Genomic DNA, 22,145 nt, shown 5'->3' with positions numbered 1-22,145 from the left:
AGAGTGTTGCCAAATAGGTGCCTGGGGCATCCATTCTTCTCAGTCAGACACTAACACTACATGCCAAGGACAGGGAGAACCTTAGTCCCTACAGTGTTCTGAACTGTACTAAATGCTTCCAATTGCCTGGTGCTGACCCAGATCACATCACACCAACAGAATGAAATTAGACGCCTCTCCCAACGTAACAAAGATATGTTTGTTTAAATGACAACTGTAGAATTCCCCCAAGGAACATGTGGGCCATGTGAAAACTGGGAGCACAGAACTCACAGCTGTTCATTTCAGCAGTCAACAGTGGACAACTGGTAAGAATCCAAACAATTTTTTATTGTTTAAGTCTTTCGTGCTGTCGTTTTTCTAATAACTTCCATGCTAATGATGCAAATTTGATCTCTCAAAGATTTTTTTTCAGGTAAAATCTTGCACATGTTAACAAAGACTTGTGTAAAGATTTCTCTAACATTGAAATATAAAGTGATTAGAATGAAGATTTCCTATCACATCACCTTTAAAGGTTGTTTTTTAAAATAGTTAAAACATTATACTCCAGCTTTGTTTCCAGGCCCTCTCCAGGTTCAGTCTTGGGCTAAGCTGAGCCTCCACAAGACTCTAGCACTGACTCACTCACCTAGTTGAGACTCTTCTTCACAGTTTCTGAGAAACGCTGATAGAAGTGTAAAAGCAAAGGATTAATAGCCCTCATCCTAATTCCCTCAATAGTGGTATTCTTTTTTCTATTTTCAGCTTTTTGTTTGTTTATTGTATTTTGGCTTGAGAAATCCTATCTGTACAAGAAATCGTTGTTGGCATCTACTATATAAAATTAGCTAAAAGTAAAGTTGTGGTCGGAGGAGACTGGAAAAGAGCTGAGGGAGAAATGAAAACCTGATCATTTACCCTCCCTTGTGCCCAAAATCTTTTGCTGGTCATAGAATAAAACTGCTGACCCTGAAGATTTCTGAGGTAGTTTAGAATCTGATGCATCATCTTCAGAATATACAAGCAAAAAAACACTGAGTTAGACCCACCTTCTGGATGTGAATAATAGAGCAATCTATTTCACCACTTCACTCATTCATTCTTGCCACAATTATTCACTGAATATTTATGAGTTGTCAGATACTGTTCTTGGCACTAGAGACATAGCAGGAACAAAAGAGACTAATTTTCTCCTTTCATGGAGCTTAAATGATAGTGAGGGAAGACACCTAATAAAGACATAAATAAAAGTACCTATGTGTGATGTGATAAGAAAATGGATATGAAGAAAAACAAAACAGGATAAGGGAAAAATAAAAGAGTATAAATGTGTGAGTGTATGGTGTGTGTGTTTACTCTTTATTTCTTAGGTTAGGAAAGGCCTCCCTTGTGAAAATAACCTTTAATCAGAGAGTCAATAAAGTGAAATATCTGGAACAAGAGTTGTTCATGTGAAAGAAACAGTAAGTGGAAAAGTGCTGAAGCAAGTGAGTGCTTGGCATGTTTGAGGAAGAACAAGGAAGCCAGAATGGCAGAAGCAAAGTGATAAAGAGTAAGAGCAGTAGAAGATGAGGTTAGGAGGACATCAGCTTTTCTGGAGGAAGAGGCCAAATCACCCTCAATGTTGCCCTGCAGGAGCTAAGCTGCAAGTTTCGAAATAAATGTACCATAAATATATGTTGGAGAGGGAGTTCCCATCGTGGCGCAACGGAAACAAATCCAACCAGGAACCATGAGGTTTCGGGTTCGATCCCTGGCCTTGCTCAGTAGGTTAAGGATCTGGCATTACCATGAGCTGTGGTGTAGGTTGCAGATACAGCTCAGATCTGATGTTGCTGCAGCTGTGGCGTAGGCCGGCAGCTGTAGCTCCAATTCAACCCCTAGCATGGAAACCTCCATATGCCTTAGGTGCAGCCCTAAAAAGAAAAAAAAAAAAAAAACTTAATGTGTTGGAGAGAATCATAAAGTCCATTGTTTCAGTAAAAAGAACAAATTAAAAAGTATATACAAATTTTTAGTTGTTCCATGAGAAAGCCTGAGGTGGAAATTTTGTAATGTGTTTGTCTGATCAGAGTACAGAACATCCTCTCCCTCCCTAGTGACCCCTGGGGACAAAGTGCTCTCTGTGTTTTCAGGGACACATCTTCCACCACATTCCCAAAGTCAGTTTCTGATGTTCTTAGTGCTCAGATTATATAGGATGGCACAATCCAAGGAAAATGATGACTAGTGAAGGATGAATGCCATTAATAGATTAGATCCCCTGGCACGCAAAAATCACTTTTTGTTTTAGATCAGAAAAGAAAGAAATTGTTGCAAAGTCAATGGCCTTGCACAGTACTCCTGAGCTTCATAGTACTTCCGTCAAGTACAGTTTTGGTCTACTGTATCACTCCCTCAGCCACTTAGTGCTGTGTTAAGCACAACTCCAGAGCTAAACTGATATTATGAGGTAAAATTGGTTGACCAATTTGTATTTCTGGAAGAAATTTTAACATAATGTCTTAGGTGGAACAATTTTCAAATGAACTTTTATGGCAAACTTTATAAAATCTTACCAAATAAGCTGCGTTTCTTTTTGTAAGGATAACCATAGTCCCATCATTCCTTCTCTTGGCACCCACCATCTCCCAAGAAACATGACTGTTCCTGGTTTTCTAATCCCCTTTGCAATTTGTGACTGAATTAACAACAACAAAAAAAGTCATTCTATTTGCAACTCTAAATACATCAAGATTGCCAGACTGTTCAAGACAATAATTCAATCTTTCCTTTTAGATTTTTTCTTAAAGGGACATTTCGTCTTTGTTGTAATGAGGTTAATTCCAGATAACATACAAAAAAAGCCCTAAATCTGTGCAACATAGAAAATGCAGTAACTTAAGACTGTTGATTGCAGGTAAAAAAAGGAAGAGTAGAAAATTTTGTAGTTGGAGTTCCCATCGTGGCACAGCGGAAATGAATCCAACTAGAACCATGAGGTTGCGGGTTCAGTCCCTGCCCTTGCTCAGTGGGTTAACCATCCAGGCGTTGCCGTGAGCTGTGGTGTAGGTTGCAGACGCGGCTCGGATCCTGCGTTGCTGTGGCTCTGGTGTAGGCTGGCAGCTACCCCTAGCCTGGGAACCTCCATATGCCGCGGGATCGGCCCAAGAAATGGCAAAAAGACAAAAAAAAAAAAAAAAAAAAAAAATCATGGGCTGTATAAAACTTATCCAAAGAGAATATAGTCATAATCAATATTTTGAAAAATAGCATAATAAAACAGATATAGAATTCCACCCCAACATTCTTGTGTTGTTTACTCTTTCCTTTTTCTTTCATCCCCAATACCCCTCCAAAATATAAAAACAAATTTGCTATAAATGGCAAAATGTCCAGGTTACAATAGATGAGCTATATGGCATATAATTCACTGATAATGAGAGCTGACAATAGTAAAGAATCCACAAAATCACACCTAAGTACAAACTGAAAGATATAGACACCTTGTTGAAAATGTTTAGCAATGAATTCTAAAGAATTTGATAGCTGTTTTTATCCAATGTTATCCTAATAGTCATAGAAGACATTTAAATGGAAGACTAAAGTTACATTTCTCTGAGGTCTTTGCAAATTAGATAATGGTAATAATCTGGATTAAATCTTCTATCACAATTGTAGGGAGTTTGGAATGGATTACCTTGTTAGCACATCCTTTTGCAGTATTAGCTGTATCATCGCAGAACCTGAATGCTGAAGATGCTATCTAGAGGACTTGTATGCTGGGTGGAGAGCTGAAGGACTGGTATGCTGGGTGGAGAGCAAAATTAAAATTTTGTAATTATGACTAGTTTCAGAAAAGCATTGCTGCATTGGAAACAGCTTGAGTTCCAAAGCCAAATTGACTTGGGTTTGACTTTACTCTTTAATAACAACTGTATGATCTGAGATATATTACTTAACTCTATGTACATCTGCCCTATCTCTGTTAAAAAACATGATCATCACTACTTCGAAGGATTATTGTAAAAATTAGAAATAAGGTATATAAAAGCACAGTGTAACCCCCAAATAAATATTAAATTCTATTTGCCTGAAATTTATAGTTCCTTTAATGCTTATGCAGTCATATTGCATTTTTCATTTTTTAAAAAATTTATTATGAATTTTTGGCTTTTTATCCTCTAAAAATTCTACCTTAAGAGTTCCCTGATGACACAGTGGTTTAAAGATCCAGCATTGTCAATGCTGTGGCTCAGGTTCAACCCCTGGCCCCAGAACTTCTGCATGCTATGGGCATGGATAAAAAGAAAAAAAAATTCTATCTTAAGCGTAAATTCAAGTGATTACAAAATAATAAGCTTTAAAAAACATTTAATGAACAGAAATGTAATCATTCAAATACGCTCTCAAAGAAATCATGGGGTTTTATACTTGCCCGGGATAAAGAAGTTATCTGGTTGAATCTAACTCCTATTGCATGAATCCTTTACTTCATCCTCTCCTCCTGAAGGCTACTCAAAAAAGTATGCTTCTTAGCCAGAAAAAAATGGGGGAAGAGAAGTCTTTTTGTTTTTTTGTTTGTTTTATTTTGTTTTTCACTTTTTAAAGTCTCACTTATGGCATATGGAATTTCCCAGGCTAGTGGTCAAATAGGAGCTGCAGCTGCTGGCCTACACCACAGCCACAGCAAAGTGGGATCTGAACAGTTTTTGCCATCTACACACCACAACACCGGATCCTTAACCCACTGAAACAGGCCAGGAATCGAACCCAAGTCCTCACAGATAGTCGGATTCACTATCACTGAGCCACAAGGGGAACTCCAGAGAAGTCTTTTTGAAAGGACAAGCTGGACTAGAAGAAAACCACAAATGTACCTGGGGTATCAGCACCTATCTCTACCAGAACCAGTGCACTAGGTGATAGCATTTAAATCTATGGAAGTGGGTGAAAATACTCTGAGAGTATGTACAGTAGAGAAACAGTGTTCCGGTGTTAGAATTAAGGAATACATTTAGAAGGTCAAGAGAGAAGTTAGAACCAGCAAATGAGACTTAGAAGGAGCTGCCTGTTAAGTTGAAGAAACTATCTAATCAGAGTTTCTTTTTTTGTGTGTCTTTTTGCTATTTCTTGGGCCGCTCCTGCGGCATATGGAGGTTCCCAGGGTAGGGGTCGAGTCGGAGCTGTAGCCACCGACCTACACCAGAGCCACAGTAACGCGGGATCCAAGCCGCGTCTGCAACCTACACCACAGCTCACGGCAACGCGGGATGGTTAACCCACTGAGCAAGGGCAGGGACCAAACCCACAACCTCATGGTTCCTAGTCGGATTCATTAACCACTGCGCCACGACGGGAACTCCTAATCAGAGTTTCTATTAAGGTCACAACTCTGGGTGAGATGAGTGTGATACACAAGATATACAAGGGTGGTTCATATTATAATGGAAAATGTAAGTATAATGTAAATTAAAGGGAAAAATGCTTCTCGAGAGGCAGCAGAACACCAGACCAAGGGACAGAGGGCTAAATTCCCAGCTCTGACTCTCACTAGATGCATGACATAGGACAGAACACATGAGTTTGCCCTGAGCCTCAGGTAACTCCTCTGCAAAAGGAGAGATGATAATACCATTTCAATGGGCTGTTGTGAGAATGTATGGAATTAGAGCATTTGAATACACACTGTAAATGAAAAAATATTACATGAACATAACAAACTTGCCTTGGCTCTCTGCCTAGAACTTGCATTCCTCCAGGACAAGGGCCCACCCTACTCATTTCTTTCTTAGCAGTCTTCTAATTGAATTCTGACCTCCCTCATGGCATCTACCTGCTTTCTGTGACAGCTAGGGCCTTAGTGCCAATTGCCACTGCTAGAGCTTTAAACAATTCCAGTTGCTGTGGAGCTTTTGCCAAATCACTGACCTCATTCTTGACTATCTCTCTGGCCCACCCCCACCCATGAGCCCAAGTTATGACAAGCTCCAAAGTGGTGTTTCAAAGCCAATCCGAGGTCGAACTACTGAGATTCAAAATATGTACTTAACATTGATAACTAGTTTGTTCAGTCACAAAGATTTTTTAAAGTTCTTGAGACCAAAGTAACTAGTTTCTCAAAAAGGTGATATCCAAAGCAGTGTACACATTATAAACACACACACATTAATTCATCAATTTCTTTCAACAAAGTTTTTTTTGGTTTGTTTGGTTTTTTTTGATTTCTTGGGCCACTCCTGCAGCATATGCAGGTTCCCAGGCTAGGGGTCTAATCCAAGCTACACATCCAATATTTCCCTGTCCTGCCACCCTATGCCACAGCCACAGCCACATAGGTTCGGAGCCTCATCTGCAACCTATACTACAGCTCACAGTAACACCAGATCCCCAACCCATTGATAGAGGCCAGGGGTCGAACCCGCAACCTCATGCTTCCTAGTTGGATTCATTTCCACTGCGCCACAACAGGAACTCCCAGATTTTGTATTTCTAACAAGTGCCCAAGTGATACTGATGCTGCTGGTGTATGGTCCACACTTTGAGAACAACTAGGGTAGTTGCTGCAACAGTAACTTGCTAAAAATAGGCTCAATATCAAGTACATTCCTGTTAGAAACAACCTTACAGAGAAAATTATGATTGGCTGAGAAGGTGCTACATAATATATATTATGCAATACCTTATTAAATAACCAGCTTGTTTTATTACTTTGTTGGTTTTTTTCTTTCAATCATGCTTCTTCAAGAATTATCTTGTTCCACTTTTTAACAACTAAAATGGATGTGTGTGGGGGGAAGAATTTCCAAGTTACTTTTGTCCTAAGAATCACCTCCACTATTTCCCTGTCCTTCAGTGCCTCAAGAGAGTCACTTATCCTCTTTCATCATTATTCACTTATCTTTGAAAATGGCTATATAGTACCTATCTCGGTGAACTGCTGTGAGGATTAACGAGACCCTAAATGAAAAATCTTAGCCCTGAAAATGGCCTGTAAATGGCAGCTGCTCTGCTTTTACTAATTTGTCTACATCAAGAAAGTAAATTTCCTGGGACCAATATCCGAAACTACTTACATCTTCAACACATTAACTGCCTGTAGCAATAACTCCAAGTTGTAAAGAAAATGGTCAGTTACATTCTAGGGATTCAGCTTACTGTGGCAGAAAGCGGTCTGATTTGGAAACGTTGGCAAAGTGCATCAGGACAACATTCTCCCAGACAAAATTATAAATCAGAATCACCTGGATCATTACTTCAACTTCAAAGTCCCAGATAACCAAAACTACTTCCAAGGGAGAAGCTTAGGTGATTATTTAAAGGTAAATAATTACTCCAGGTGGATTTTTCTGATCAGCAAGTTTGGGAAACAAGGAAGGGACCTACCTCTCCATTTTAATGGTGGCTATCAGAAGGCCTAAAAACCGTTTCTATTTATTCATTAGGCCATTGTTTACTACAAAATTTTCGTAAGTCCCTTTCTGTGTTACTAATTTTGGTCTTCTGAGTTGAACTAAAGTCACCTGGAGAGGTCAGCTGCACGTGGGATTTTTTTGTTGCTGCTTTGAAAAGGTTCTGTTTTTAGTTAACTCACCCTTTCAAACTAGTCAGGGCCTGTGCCTCATTTCTGAATTGCCCCCTCTTGAATTTCCTCCTGCAACGCCTTCTTTTTGATCTCTCCCTCAGATCTAGCTTGTTTGGCCCTTCTTTTCTTGAGTAGAACATTTGGTGCTTTCCCAGTTCGAGACGCTTTGCTGGAATAGCCAATTTCCAGGGATTTTACAGGCTGGCCAAAACAGTTTGTTCAGAACAACAACGCCGACGCGCGGGGCGGAGGACTGGCAGCCAGTGAGGCCAAGCATTTCCTGACTCTGCACAACCACCCGTGACCTTGGGCGTGCAAGAGAGCCAGCGCCGCCTGCCCTGCTCCTTCCCGACAGCAACAAGGCAACGCTCAAGCTGTACTTTAGAACCGAAAAGGTGTGGGAGGGAACTGGACGGGGAAGCGTCATAAAGAGGCGAGGAGACCCAGAGGCTATAGAGCAGTTCATTTTCTGAGGCGAATCCTTCTACCTCTTTCTCCAGGGGTGGGGGAAGGGGGAGTAAGGAGGAAAGGGAAATGTCTGCCAAGGGGTCGAGACAAAGCGTGAGAACTGAGATGGCGAAAAGCAGGCTCGACTGAGAAAATCAGAAGGCGAGACGCTGAGGGCGGATAATCAGGTTAAAAATAGAAACGCGTCCTCCACCGGTCTAACTCCTACCAGCTCCGCCCGGAGGCCGGCAGCCCGGCCAGTGACTCGGCTCCGCGCAACTGCAGAGCGGTCAAGCTCGGCCCCTCCTCCCCGACCGGGTGACTGGAGTGAGAGGCGCGGCGACGGGCACGTGACGTCATCGCGCTCCCGGCGCCGCCGGCGCCGTCGGGGTTTTCGATGACGCACAGACCCCGCCCCCTCCCTCCCTCTTTCCCTCAGAGCCGGAGCGCCGGCAGGAGAGAACGCGTCAGTGAGCTGGAGCGCAGATCTGTCTGCATCTCAGTTTTGGGCTTGTAGCTCCCGGGAACAGCGCAGCTTCCTCGGTGGTAGAAGAAGCATCCGAGAGCGCCATCCGCGGGCCCTTGCGGCGCCCAGGCCTAGCTGCGCGCGCCCGGCTCGCCCTCGGAGTCTGCCCAACCCGCCGCTGGTGGAGGCGTGAGGCGACGACGGGTGAGCGCCGAAAGCTGCCTTAGCCGCCGCGGCCTTCGGTCCTCCCTCCGCCTCCTCTGTCCCCCCGCCCCGCGCCGCTTCCCTCCTCCCACTTCCCGAGCTCCGGCGTGTCCCGGCCACGCTCACTGCTGCTGCGGGAACAAAGAAGGACCCCGCGGCGGCGGCGGCGGCGGCGCAACCTCCTGCGGCTCCGACCGGCCCGCGGCTGCGGCTCCAAGGCACCCGACTCGCCTATCCCTGAGGGCTCGGACCGGCCCCACCGCGCCGGTGTCGCGCGCGAGCCCGGCTCCTGGCCCCGCAGGGTGAGTGGTGTGGAGGGGAGGCAGGGCTCCCGGCTGTTCGTCCCGGGCTGGTGGTGGGAGCGGAGGACTGGGGTGCCGTAGGCCTCCGGCGAAACCCTAGCGGCCGGCGGCGTCCGGGGGAGGGGAGCCCGCCCGCCAGTTCAGGAAGCACAAAGACGAAGGCGTCATCGTGTCGTCGTGGCCGGAGACCCGGTTCCCTGCCTCCGGTTCAGTCGCACTCGCACGGCCGTGGAAACAATGCCTGGCGTGCGGCCTCGGGGTTTCGGGCTCCGGGCCTCCCTCAAGTCCACCCCGGCCGTCTTCGGCGGTGGCGCCCGGCGTGGGCGGCCTGACCAGGAAAGACAAAGAAATGGTGGCGGCGGCGGCGCCCCTGGCCCCTTGCCTTCCTCACCCCCCCATCTCCACCTCCTCGGAGGAGCAGTTGAGGGTCGGGGGGTCGGCGCAGGACAGGCTGGGTGAGGGGCCGGCCTGGCCTGCGGAGCTGCTGTTATGCATGACTCAGTGGTTTTTGAAGAAGGCCCTGATGGGCTCTCCTGAGTGAGGCCTTCTCTTGGAGGGTCATAGGGGTATGGGTGGAGGACCAGTGGGACCCGAACTTGTTCTGAAATCGCCGAACATTAGGTGAGGGGGCCTTCTCTGTCGTGGTGTTTCAGTTTTACCGGTGTCGCTGCGTTTCTCAACCAAGATCTCTTTCATGAAGGAAGTGGAGCACCTACTCCTTTGTTTCATGCATTTAGGCTGGTGAACGTGAAATTCTTTGCTCGCTTTACACGCACTGTGGAGCTGTTTTGGGGAAAAGCTGGGATTACCTTGATTGATTTAGCGTCTCCGAAGAATCTGGTCTGACATATTAGGGTAAAGGAGTATATAGGTCACGGAGCCACTGTCCTTAAACTTGGCCATTTAGGTAATTTGCAGGCTTTAAAAAAAAAAAAACTAAATGAATTTTATTTTACTTCTTTTTAAAAGTAGGATTTCAGAACTTTATTGGTGAAAACATTGCATTTTTTTTTCAGGTTTTTCCCACAAAATGTCGTCCTCAAAAGATTTTTTTATTCCTTCCCCCCCACCCCCCAGGCCCGATATTAAGCCTGAAAAGGAACCTTTTAAAAATCACACTAACCTCCATTTGGCAAGAGGGAACTGAGATCTGGAAAGTAAGGGCTCGCCCAAGGTCACTGGCTTACTTAGAGGTAGATTAGAGACTAGAACTCCTGGTCTCGACTCCAAGTGGGTGGGCACTTCTAATGTCTTTTAACATTTTGTGCACCAGAAGTGTAAAATTTTTTACATTCATATTGGCGGCTGGGAGATTTTCAGTTACATGCCCTATATGCCGTAGTCTTTTTGATTTGTTTTTTAGGTGTGAATTAGAGGTAACCAAAGTTGTAAAAATAGGCATTTCAGCTATAAAAACTATAAAAATTAACAATTTAGCTATACCTGATAGAGCTGACACATGAATGCTTAAGTTTCTAACAATTTAAAGGGTATTAAATAATAATGGTATATGTATTATTCTAAAATGCTGCCAAGTTTGGGAAACACAGTGCTTCATCCCCCAAACCCACCTCAAAAAATAAATACCTTCAACCAGGATTCTTTTTGCCTTGATGCTGGCTTCGCTATCCTTGCTTTTTATAAACAACCCTGGCCATTTTAGCTTCATGAGTGATTAATGATGGTTGCATCTTCTGGCTTGAATTTGACATTGTTCTTTACCCTTCCCTATGTTAGAAAAACTGTAGCAACCTTAATGACATCCTTTTGGTGTGTTTTCTATATTACGTTGGATATATGAATGCTGCATCCTTAGTTTTGGGGGTTGTGTAGGAGTTAGCAGGCTCTGAGATATAAATAGAAGCTGATTTCAGAGGCCCCTGTTGACTAGGCTTTATGTGAGAGCCTCCATCCAGCTCAGCCTGTCACATTGCAGCCTTGTGACAGGCTGAAGCGCTCCCCCCCATGTGATCTAAGCTTCTGAGAAATATTAAGGCAAGCTGTGCACATGTGATGGCATTTAAATGCTGGCTTTGAGGGGGGGTAAAAATTACGGATGGGAATCCTTGTAGAAGACTAAAGTCTTGGTGTCTCCTGTCTCAGAATTTGGAGGCTATTTATAAGTGAATTGAAAGTAGATGTGTTTTCTGAAGAAGGATACAAGTAATTTTGCATGTGAAATAATAAGATTCCCCCAGCCCCATTTATATAAAAAAAAAATAAGATTTTAAGAATCAGGTTAGCTAATATTAATACTGGTTGACTTTAGGTCAATTTACTTCTAAAGCCTCTGTAAGATGAATCTAGAAGTTAGTATAGAAAGTGAGCTAGCTAGCATTAAACTGGCTTCGAGGAATAATCCTACTTTTTGTGTAAGGCAAAAAGATTCACATACTTTGCATGGTGGGCATGCAAATAAATACACAATTTATTATTTGAAGCATTTTTTTGCACATGTTAGTACTTAAACCTAGTTGAAAGTGTTTATTAATAAACTTCATAAGTTATGTTGAAATGTTTATACTACCCTGCTCCAAAATGAGTCAGCTAAATTCCACTTGCTATTTAAAGAGACAGTATCAACTAAATTAGTACTATTGTCTGAAGTAAGTTGCAAATATCGGTCACTCCATACAAGCTTGATTGGCTTGAAATATTTTCAAGTTTGAACCAAGGTGTCTTTTTTGCTGACAAAAGGAAAGATGACTGTCCCGTTTAAATGCTTTAGGGAATAATTGTCACGATTCTGGCCAGGTTAAATTTGATTAGTCTGCTTCTCCCTTTTTTATAATTTTAGTAAGAAGTGTTAATACTCATTAAAACATAAGTAAAGAGAGTATCCTAGTATGTGGTGGTTGGAAAAGCCATGAGATTCTAGGAAATAGCAAGCTCTAGCTTTTGAAGTACTTCCGTGCACTTATCTGAAATGTTCATAACTTAAAAATGACCTCATTGTCAACATTAAGGTACATTTAAATGACAGGGACCATAAGTTAATAGCACAATATCTTCCCTTTGATTAAAAATGCTCTGAAATAAGTTTTTTTGTACATTCATACACATTTCAAGGTGACACAGGAACTCTCCAGTTTTTTTTCGTTTATTAAATGTTTATGTTCTGTTAACTCAGGAAAATTGTACTGAATTTAGCAAAACATTACTGTATTTGTGCTAATTTTAACAAGGCTTCTGGAAAAGCAAGGGTATGTTTGTTTGCTGTGTAAAGGTCTTTCTGGTAACCTAACATTAAATACCAGCCATCACTAAAGTGGTGTATTTATTTTGCTTCATTTTGCTTTATTGTAATTGGCAAGTTTGAAAAGAATTCATTATTTTCTGGTATAAGAAAGACAAGCACTTGTAAAAGTTTTAATAGAACCCTTGGCTGAGCAGTAAATCTATGGCTGATAATTTTGTGCATTGCAGGTTTCTAGACACTGATTTTAAAGTATACGTAGACCTAGATTTCACATGTCAAAGGAAGAAGGAAAGGAATTTCCTAAGCAGCTGACACCTAAATTCTTTGTTAAAGAGCTTCACTTTTTGGTGCCAAAGTAATAGAAAGAGATGATCTATCAGCTCTTTTCAGTCTTCTGTAAAGGTGTTGGAGCATTTTAAAAGTACAGATGCTCTGCATCAGAGAATTGTTGAATTACTAGTGGACCCAACTTTTAGGTGTTAGATTTAAGAAGTCTTTAGAGCTACCTCCAATATACAGCCAATTTAAAGAACCACTAACAGATACCATGAGTCATTAATTAATTGTCATTATTTGAAATGATATGCCTGTAGTGCACTAGAGCAGAAAGTGATTTAAAGATACTAATTGCCCAAATTGATTTAAACATAATTCTGATCCAGAAGTGTGACCTTTTCAGAAATTAAAACACTGATAGGTAAAATAAAAAAATTAATTGTAATGTTTAATGAGAAATTTCTTTTATTCTGAAGAATGTAAAGTCATAATAAATTATTAGCAATCTGCAGTTCATGTCCATTGTTTCATAAGTGCAACAAAATATTCAAAATTTAGCTTATTTTTTAAGAATAACAAGGTACAGTGGCAACTCACTAATTTAATGATTTTATTGTTTTACTATATGCTAGTTTCTAAAATTTTGTTTTTGTTTTGTTTATAGCAGAAAAATATGGCTCAGGAGACTAACCAGACCCCAGGGCCCATGCTGTGTAGTACAGGATGTGGCTTTTATGGGAATCCTAGGACAAATGGAATGTGTTCTGTTTGCTACAAAGAACATCTTCAGAGACAGCAGAATAGTGGCAGAATGAGTCCAATGGGTAAGTTGTTTCCAAGGAATAACCCATTTGAAGAATTGGTGGACAGAAAATAGAGACCCAAGAATTGGGGACTAAGACTGAGAATGCTCAAAGTCCCAGGAGAGAAGACCCAAGAAAAGCTTGAAATTTAAAGCAACAGCCCAAGTACTTGGCATGGCTGGCTACATGAGGAATGAGTGACTGTCTACAAGCATCTTCTAGTAGCTTTTTCTCTTTTTTTTTTCTTTTTTTTTATGTTTTGTTTTATTCTTAAGTTCGCTGGATATGACATTTTACATATATATACACATATATATTTGTTTGGCTGTCATTTGAGTGTAGGGCTCTGCAATACAGTGAAAGTGCTTAAGTGGCTAACCTGATTAAATGCAAGTATTTGTTACTTATTAATAGTTTTCATAGTGTTTATAGTGTTGTTTTGTTGCTTAACAATCCTTTTTTTAAATAGGGACAGCTAGTGGCTCCAACAGTCCTACCTCAGATTCTGCATCTGTACAAAGAGCAGATGCTAGTTTAAACAACTGTGAAGGTGCTGCTGGCAGCACATCTGAAAAATCAAGGTAAGATTGAATGTTTCAGGGTTTTCGTGATAAAACAGGGAAGAAATAAAGATAACTATAACATCATAATTATGAATGTTAATAAATTGTAAGGATGTTAATACATTAGATGTCCTTGGCTTTGCGTCTGTTGCATAATTGGGGATTCCAGTGTCCTTTAATATGACCTTGTAGGTCATTGAGTAAAGATATGTATTATAACACATTCCAGAACGACTTTAAGGATACTATGTTGAGAATGCTGTGCTTTTATTTGCTTGTAATTCAGGTATAGGGATTGTAGAAAATGAGAGTATGGTAGACTGTATTGTCGTGCTACACAAAGCATTTTGGCAAAGCTGCCCCTTTTGCCCTTAAACAAACTACAGGCACAGCTAAAAATTTCTAGTTGGCTGTAATAGAACATCATAACCTATACAAATATGCAGACTTGTTTTGTGAGCCATTTATCAAATTGCTTTCCTTAGTCTCAACTATTTGCGCTGGGTATCCTTTTTAGATTATTTAGCTCCATTTGATCCTATTGAAAATAATATATGATTTAAATTGAACTGACAACTTATTACCTCGCAAAGAAGTACCCTTAACATCTTGAAAAATGTTTGCTTGAACTCAAATAGAAATGTGCCTGTGGCTGCCTTGCCTGTAACTCAGCAAATGACCGAAATGAGCATTTCAAGAGAGGACAAAATAACTACCCCGAAAACAGAGGTGTCAGAGCCAGGTATGCTTTTCATTTAATACTAGTTCAGTTCTGGATTTGGTACTGTAAGGAAGGGTTGGTGGGGGGAAATTCTTGTCTTCCCATTGAAGGACCAAAGAGGAGAGAGAGTTATAAAATATAGGCCAAGCAAACCATTATCTTGAAAGTACCTTGAAGTGTAAAATAGTAGTCGCTCTTAAATCTTCTCTCCCTCCTCCCCATAATCCACTCCCACACGTGCAAATCAGCCAAGTTTATAATATGAAGACTGGACATGTTAAGAATTTGATAAACTTAAAAGATAGTTTACCAGTATATTTTAAAGGTATCTAAATCATTGAATGTATTCATAAACAGAAGAGATTATATAAATTAAATTCTAGAGCCGTGAAGAAAAATTTAGTAATCAAAAGCATTAACTCAGTCTGGTATTGTAAATATTATAGAAATTACTCAAGCAAAAGAATATACTGGACACAAAAGAAACTTTGAAGCTAAAGAAATATTAGGTCCCTGTGGGAATTTAAAACTCAGCGTGGAAAGGCATTTTAGTTTTCATTAGATAGTGACTGAGTCTGTGCTTAATTTGGATAGCATGACTCTCCAAAACCATTCTAGCAGAAAGTGCTCTAATATTGCCAGAAGTTTGACTTGTTTGAATTAACTGTGCTGGACCCTAGAACAACCGTCTATGTACTGTATGGGCACATAGTTCATTTGATCATTATTTCCTAGTACAGTATTGACTGAACACAGTGTAAAACTTTATTGTGAAAAAATAGTGTCAGTGACTATATTATCTGCTTTGAGCTTACTTTTGCTAACATTAGCTAGCCAAGCCTATGTGAACCATATCAATCGCAATTAATAAAAGGATGAAAATTCTTAAGGTGGACAAGTCAATCCATATTTAGTATTTTGAAATGACTTCCTTCCTTCTGAAAAACTGACCAAAATGGTGTTTGTAGGGCTTTTGTTCTGTTTGGGATTTGGGGGGCTTTTTGTTTTGTTTTGTTTTTTTCCACAAAATGAGTCTGACCTTAGAACTGTACTCTTGGATTAGATCTGTAGCTATTTATTCATTTATTATTTTTTAGTAGGCATTCTGTAGTTCAGTTTTCTTTGTCTTTTCTATATCATTTTTCTCTTAACCCTCCTTCCCTGTATGTCTTAAGACTGTCCGATTCCTTAGTAGTCTAAAGTAAGGAGTTCCTGTTGTGGCTCAGTAATGTAAACCCTACTAGTATGTATCTGTGAGGATGCTAATTCGATCCCTGACCTTGCTCAGTAGTTAAGGATCTGGCATTGCTGTGGCTGTGGTATAGACTGGCAACTGCAGCCAATTTGGTGCCTCGCCTGGTAACTTCCATATGCTGCAGGTGCAGTCCTTAAAAAAAAAGCAAAATGAATAAGTAAATAAAATGAAAGCTTCACTAGGACTTAAATTGTCCTAGAGACAGTGCTTCCTAAGCTTTCAAGGTTTTTTTTTTTTTAATATCTTCAAGGTTTTTTTACATGAGTGCTTTATATATAGAGCACTTATTGAAATGGCAAAATAATTATTGTGGAACTTTGAGATGGGAAGTTAATTAGGGATAAATGATTTGAGTTTTACTTGTTGAAATTTGCTGGGTTTGTCTACAGTTTTTTTCCTACCAATATAAAACCAAAATGGCTATAGCTAAGTACCTCAGAAGTTGACAACCCTATATACTGAGTAATAATGAATTTGAACTACCCTAATTAAGTTTGCATATAGGCAATTGCAGTATGGAAAAACTGAGCCAATGACCACATCTCTTAGGTCTTAAAACTTAGGGTTTTTCTTCCCAGTATAAGCTGTTAAGAGTGAGTTTAAAGGAATTTGAATTGAGTGATAATCTAATAAAATATACAGAAACAAGTGGTATTATGTTAATTGGCAAGAAATTCTCAGAATTGATACTAAAGTAGGAGATTTCATTTAAAGTACATGCTTTCAAGAAAGAATTCTTAAGTACTTTCACAAGAATCTTACCAGTTTTAATTGTTTGCTTTTTTTGCTTAGATAATAGCCAGTGAACTCTGGACAAGTTTCTAATTTTTACCCTTGTTTTATAGTTGTCACTCAACCCAGTCCATCAGTTTCTCAGCCCAGTACTTCTCAAAGTGAAGAAAAAGCTCCTGAGTTGCCCAAACCAAAGAAGAACAGATGTTTCATGTGCAGAAAGAAAGTTGGCCTTACAGGTATTAAAGAACACATAAGACCATGTATATTTTACTGCTAGGATTTAACAAGGAGCTCCTGGTTACTGCCTAAGGGGTTGTTCAGTCTTACATGTAAAACAAAATGCCCAGCTTTGAAGAATAGAAAGTATCCAGAGTAGACTAGAAGAACGGACCATGAGAAGTTTGATTTCCATTGGTGTCTCTAATCATATGAAACCCTTTCCTAACTTCAGGCCTTCTATGTTTCCTTTATTGGATTGATAGAAATTCATCCTTGTTGATTCTTTCCTTTGTTTTCCTAGGGAAAAAGTGGCTGAATTAAACAGTAAGCACCTAGTTTGAACCAAGCACAAAATGTTCTAGGTACTTTTGTTTCCTTTAAATCTTAGGACTGTATGGTTGTCTTTTCTTACGTTTCACTTGAGGAAACATTACCCAGTTAACATAGGTAGGACTAAGATTTTAATCCAGGTCAGCCTCCAACTCCAGAGCCTGTGTAATTTCTATCCTGTATGATACCTCCAGGTGTTTATGGAAGGATAGTTTTTCACCATGTCAGAGAAGGTCAAGAGCACTCTCAAGATTTAAAGTGACAGACTGTTTCATGTTGCAGAAAGCCATGAAAATCTGGTCCTTTTCTGTAGTGATTAATGCTTTTTTTTTTTTTTTTTAATTGCTAGAAGTTCCCAAGTGACTCTCCTTCCTTTTGTATATACAGGGTTTGACTGCCGATGTGGAAATTTGTTTTGTGGACTTCACCGTTACTCTGACAAGCACAACTGTCCGTATGATTACAAAGCAGAAGCTGCAGCAAAAATCAGGAAAGAGAATCCAGTTGTTGTGGCTGAAAAAATCCAGAGAATATAAATTACTACTTGTGAAGAGACTGATACTTTTGTTTTTATTTTAATATATCGTAGGAAAACATTAAAGAGCAGATGCATGGCCATTTTCCTTTGATGTTCTCCAGAGTTTTACTTTACACTTGTCTGTCTTACAATTGATATTTTAGGATGTTTGGGTGTTTGTTACAGGCAGAATTGGATAGATACAGCCCTACAAAATGTATATGCCCTCCCCTGAATAAAATTGGATGAAAATCTGCACAGCAAATTGAAATACACAGATAATAGGGACTACATTTAGTTCCCTTGTGCCAAACAATACATGAAATATCTGCATGTTTGCAGCATATCTGCCTTTGGGAATGTAATCAAGGTATAACCTTTGGCTAGTGTTATGTGCCTGTATTTTTTTTAAAAATGGTACACCAGAAAAGGACTGGCAGTCTACTTCTACCATAGTTAAACTTCACCCTGTTAATTTCCACATGTCCTTTGGAAGCGGGAAGAAAGCTATAAAGAGGATCAGACCTTTCATGAAACCATGCGGTGCCATATGTAAGCCTGGTTAATTGGTCTTCTAAAAAGCTGTCAAATGAGACATTGTGAAAGGTATAATCGCAACTGGTTATAAAAAGTAAAACACTTCAAGCCAACAGGGTCTTGAGCTATCTTTGAAGCTTATTGTGCTGGCCTGCACCAGAAGATGTCTGCATTACTCATTGCTAAAAATGTTGTGTAGCACAGAACTGCACTAGGATTAATTTGTTTACAAGAAGAAATTAAAACTCTACGTTTGGTTTTCACATAACAGCAACTCTATTGAGTAACATGCATCTGAATTTTAAGTTGCAAAGGTATCTGAATAGTTAATTTTTCATGTGCATCTTTTGTTGAATGTTTTGGTTCAAGAAAGAATGTTTAAAGCTTTTTTAAAGACTTCAGTTCTTAATGTAACTGTACCCTTCTGCATGGAAAATCATAACCAACATGGCTGCAGTAGACTTCTTAGTGGTATCCAGCACCACTTGCAGAGGGCTGCTTTATCATATTAATTGTACTTGGGTGTAGGACTCTAGTGTTCTTGGGTGTATTGCATGGGCTGCATTATCTACAGCATTGTACAATAACAACTAGAAGAGGCAGTATACTTCACTGATGCTTGTCTGGTAATATCACTTCTGTGTTATAATGGAAGGTTTTTTGTGATGTATGAAACTTGTGTTTTTTATATATAAATGAGTATAGTTAGATTAGTGTCGTGGTAATGCCTGTTTTCATTTGTAAATAGTTAAGTATGTACACGAGGCACTACTTCTGATTTATTGCAGTGTTCCGTCTTAGTTTTTACTTTTATTCTTAAAGCATTCAGTTTTGCTTTCAATTTTATGTACCTTAGTTCTGAGTTAGATCTGCAGATGTGTACAGATAGTTCATATTTATGTATTGCACATAATCATGCTCTTCAGCATTGATGCTATATTGTATTATGTAAATAATAAAAGCCATGTACAGAGGGAAACCTCCACTTGTTCATTGGGTTTTTAAGCCATAGTTAGTAATTCTAAAGGGGGATAATTAGAAAATGTTTCATATTGAACTTCTTAGTTGCGTATGTAGACATATGGTTGTTGCATGGTTGTCTTGTAATTTTTTTTCCCATTGCCATCCTTGAACATGATATATTCAAGTGAGAACCATGAGATAAGTGGTGTGAAACATTTTAAGTGTGGCACATAATTGTTCAATCCTCCTACCTCCAGCTTCCTCCCCCCCCTTTTTTCCTTTATAAATGACACTTTAGGCATGACAGTTTGTGTACAAAAACAGGCACCGGTTTTTTGTTTGGAGTTTGGTTCTAATGTTGAGATGGATCTGTGGGCTTGGTCTTTGCAGATGTCATGTGAGTCAGTAAAGAAAAAGGAGTAACAGTGACATGCTGATTCAAGTCTGCAACCTATACAGCAGCAGACCATGGTAACGCTGGATCCTTAACCCATTGGGTGAAGCCAGGAATCAAACCCACATCCTCATGGATACTAGTTGGGTTCTTAAACTGCTGAGCCATGACGGGAACTCCAAGAGAATATTGAATCACAATCAAGTTGAAAATTATGGTATTTAGAAGGCAAACAAATGTATTCATTTTTCCCCTCTCAGTGCTACCTCTACTAATCAATCACATTTGCTTGATAAATTTTTCAATCTTAAGGTTTTGAAATCAGGGAGTGTTGGGGATAAAGAAGACAAGATGGAGGACCTTGAACTTAACTGGTCTAATGGTCTTTGAAATAAGTAGTGAGATTGTGATGATGTTACCATAATCATTTCATTAATTTAGGACGTTTTTGGACCCAAGGGTTTAATTTGTCAGGAACATTAGTTGGAGAGAGGGAATCAAGGTTTGTAAAGACAGCTCAGAAGATTCAATTCTACCTAGACCCCTGTATTTGAACCTGAATGTTTCTCAGGTGAGACTCTAAATGGGCTCTACCTTTGGAATGTGCACTGAAATACAAAACATTTAAAGAATATACCGTATTTCTCCTTAAGTAGGTTAACATGGCACATCCCTACTCCAGAAATGTTTTGAGAAGGACCATGATGATTTGTATTAGTTATATGGGCTAGGGCTAGTCCTTTTATAAAATTTATATTTCAGTGGGCATTACCTGCAAAACTAGGAACTCTGGTTTGGGCTGTAGTTGGATTCCCACAATGTGAACTTGCAAAGGGAAAAAAATTTTTACAGCTGCACTTGCAGTGTATGGAAGTTCTGGGCTAGGGGACATGTTGGAGCTGCAGCCAAAGCCTACACAGCAACACCAGATCTGAGCCACATCTGTGACATAACCATAGCTTGTGGCAACATAGGATCTTTAACCCATTGAGCCACAGACTCAGAAAAAAATTTTTGAATGGTATGGCATAGTGGTAAAGAAGATAATGGACCCTGGAACCAGGCTTCATTTGTAAGTAGAGGTGGTAATAATGCCTGGCACATAGTAAGTCCTTCCTATTAAATTTTTTAAGAGCCTAATTTTTTTAGAGTTTTAGGTTCACAGCAAAATTGAGAGGCAAGTACAGAGATTTCCCATGTACACTCTCCCCCACACAAATAGGTCCATTAATATCTACCACAAGAGTTGCCTCATAATTACCGAAAGTCTGTAGTTCAGTGTTGGTATTTTCTCTAGGTGTCTTCTATCAGTTTGGAGGAATCTATAGCGATATATATCCATGATCATATTATCATGCAGAGTATTTTCATTGCCCTAAAAATCTGTTTCTTCACTCTAACCCCTGACAATCACTGATCTTATTTCCTCCATAATTTTGCCTTTTCCAGGATGTCATCATAAATGGAATCACACAGTATGTATATAACCTTTTGAGATGGCTTCTTTCACTTAATATTCACTGAAGATTCCTCCATATCTTCATGGCTCGATACCTCATTTCTCTTTAGTGTTGAGTAACCCATTTTCTGTGCTACAGTTTATCCATATACCTACTGAAGGATATCCGTTGCTTCCAAGTTTGGGCAATTGTGAAAAAAGTTGTTATAATCATCAATGTGTAGGTTTTGTGTGCAATTTAAGTTTTCACCTACTTCAGGTAAATACCCATTGTAATTGCTGGATTATATTGTAAGAATATATTTGGTTTTCTAAGAAACCACCAAGCTGCCTTCCAAAATGGTACAAGCATTTTGCGTTCCTACCAGAACTGTTGCTCTACATCTTCAACATGGTGTTGTCAGCATTCTGGATTTTGTCTGATCTAATAGGTGTGCAGTTAAATCTCATCATTCTGATTTATATTTCCTTGATGACATATATGGAGCATCTTTAGTATTCTTATTTTGCCATCTCTATGTCTTTGATGAGGTGTCTGGTAATGTCTTTGGCCCATTTTTTAATTGAGTTTTCTTACTGAGCTTTAAGAGTTCTTTCTATATTTTGGATAATGGTACCTTATCAGATGTATATTTCGCAAATACAGTCTGTAACTTGTCTTCTTGCTTTTGGGCTTTTATTAATTTTAATATTCTAGAGTGATGATTTCTAGAGCTTGGCAAGAGAGTTTGATAACAAGACTGGTTGCATTAAGTTGTATAGCGAAAAGATAAAGACCCCTAACCTTTTAAAACATTCCATTTAAAGTGATTAGAATTATTCTTTTCAGGGTTATGTTAAATGAAATTCTTTGCAAGTAACTGAACGTGGGCAAATGTCTCCTAAATAATGTAATAGTACCATGTTAGGCATACTAGTATTATAATTGTATTTTTTAAATTGGTAATACATGCACACAGCTTGAAAACAAATTTATCAATATACATTGAGAAGCAAAGCCTCTTATCTTGTTGCATGAGCCCCATTCCAAATATCACATTTTAGGTAACTCATAACTTGGAAAGTTTTGACCTTCCACATGTAAACATTTGTATACAGAGTTTTAATTTGACTCTCATTTGCTTAATTATTTGCGAGTTTCTTGTGATTTTTGTTATAAATTTAGCTTATATAATTTTGGAGAGAATGATGGGTGTCGTTTCTAACTGA

The 22,145-nt window shown here is 39.6% G+C and overlaps 2 protein-coding genes across 9 annotated transcripts in view; one reads left to right on the top strand and one right to left on the bottom strand.

The window, feature by feature from the left end:
* TMC1 (transmembrane channel like 1) overlaps window positions 1-7,694 on the bottom strand; it is a 396,445-nt gene extending 388,751 nt beyond the window's left edge. For 3 of the 5 annotated variants that reach the window (XM_021064871.1, XM_021064852.1, XM_021064901.1), the window contains exons 1-2: window positions 7,556-7,693; window positions 3,662-3,771 (exon numbers count right to left, since the gene is read on the bottom strand). The gene's annotated coding sequence lies outside the window, so the exon portion shown is untranslated. Of the gene's footprint in view, window positions 1-3,661; window positions 5,143-7,555 lie in introns of those variants that run through there. The other 2 variants (XM_021064884.1, XM_021064862.1) reach the window with 2 other exon arrangements.
* Window positions 7,773-19,268, top strand: ZFAND5 (zinc finger AN1-type containing 5). 4 transcript variants are annotated; one of them, XM_005660160.3, is made up of 7 exons: window positions 7,773-7,941; window positions 8,433-8,965; window positions 13,105-13,264; window positions 13,713-13,824; window positions 14,445-14,548; window positions 16,628-16,753; window positions 17,454-19,099. In XM_005660160.3, the coding sequence occupies exons 3-7, from the start codon at window positions 13,114-13,116 to the stop codon at window positions 17,600-17,602; spliced, it is 642 nt and encodes a 213-aa protein (XP_005660217.1). In that variant the 5' UTR covers window positions 7,773-7,941; window positions 8,433-8,965; window positions 13,105-13,113; the 3' UTR covers window positions 17,603-19,099.

Source organism: Sus scrofa, chromosome 1, assembly GCF_000003025.6.
Source record: "Sus scrofa isolate TJ Tabasco breed Duroc chromosome 1, Sscrofa11.1, whole genome shotgun sequence".
In the NCBI taxonomy this organism is placed as follows: Eukaryota; Metazoa; Chordata; class Mammalia; order Artiodactyla; family Suidae; genus Sus; species Sus scrofa.
This window is presented reverse-complemented; position numbering and strand designations above follow the sequence as displayed.

What these genes read in the sequence shown, in the direction of transcription:
- ZFAND5 (XM_005660160.3), top strand. Translation starts at nt 13,114, where the DNA reads ATGGCTCAGGAGACTAACCAGACCCCAGGGCCCATGCTGTGTAGTACA. An exon ending in AGCACATCTGAAAAATCAAG is followed by an intron (nt 13,825 to 14,444) that starts GTAAGATTGAAT and finishes GAACTCAAATAG; the next exon opens with AAATGTGCCTGTGGCTGCCT. An exon ending in AACAGAGGTGTCAGAGCCAG is followed by an intron (nt 14,549 to 16,627) that starts GTATGCTTTTCA and finishes CTTGTTTTATAG; the next exon opens with TTGTCACTCAACCCAGTCCA.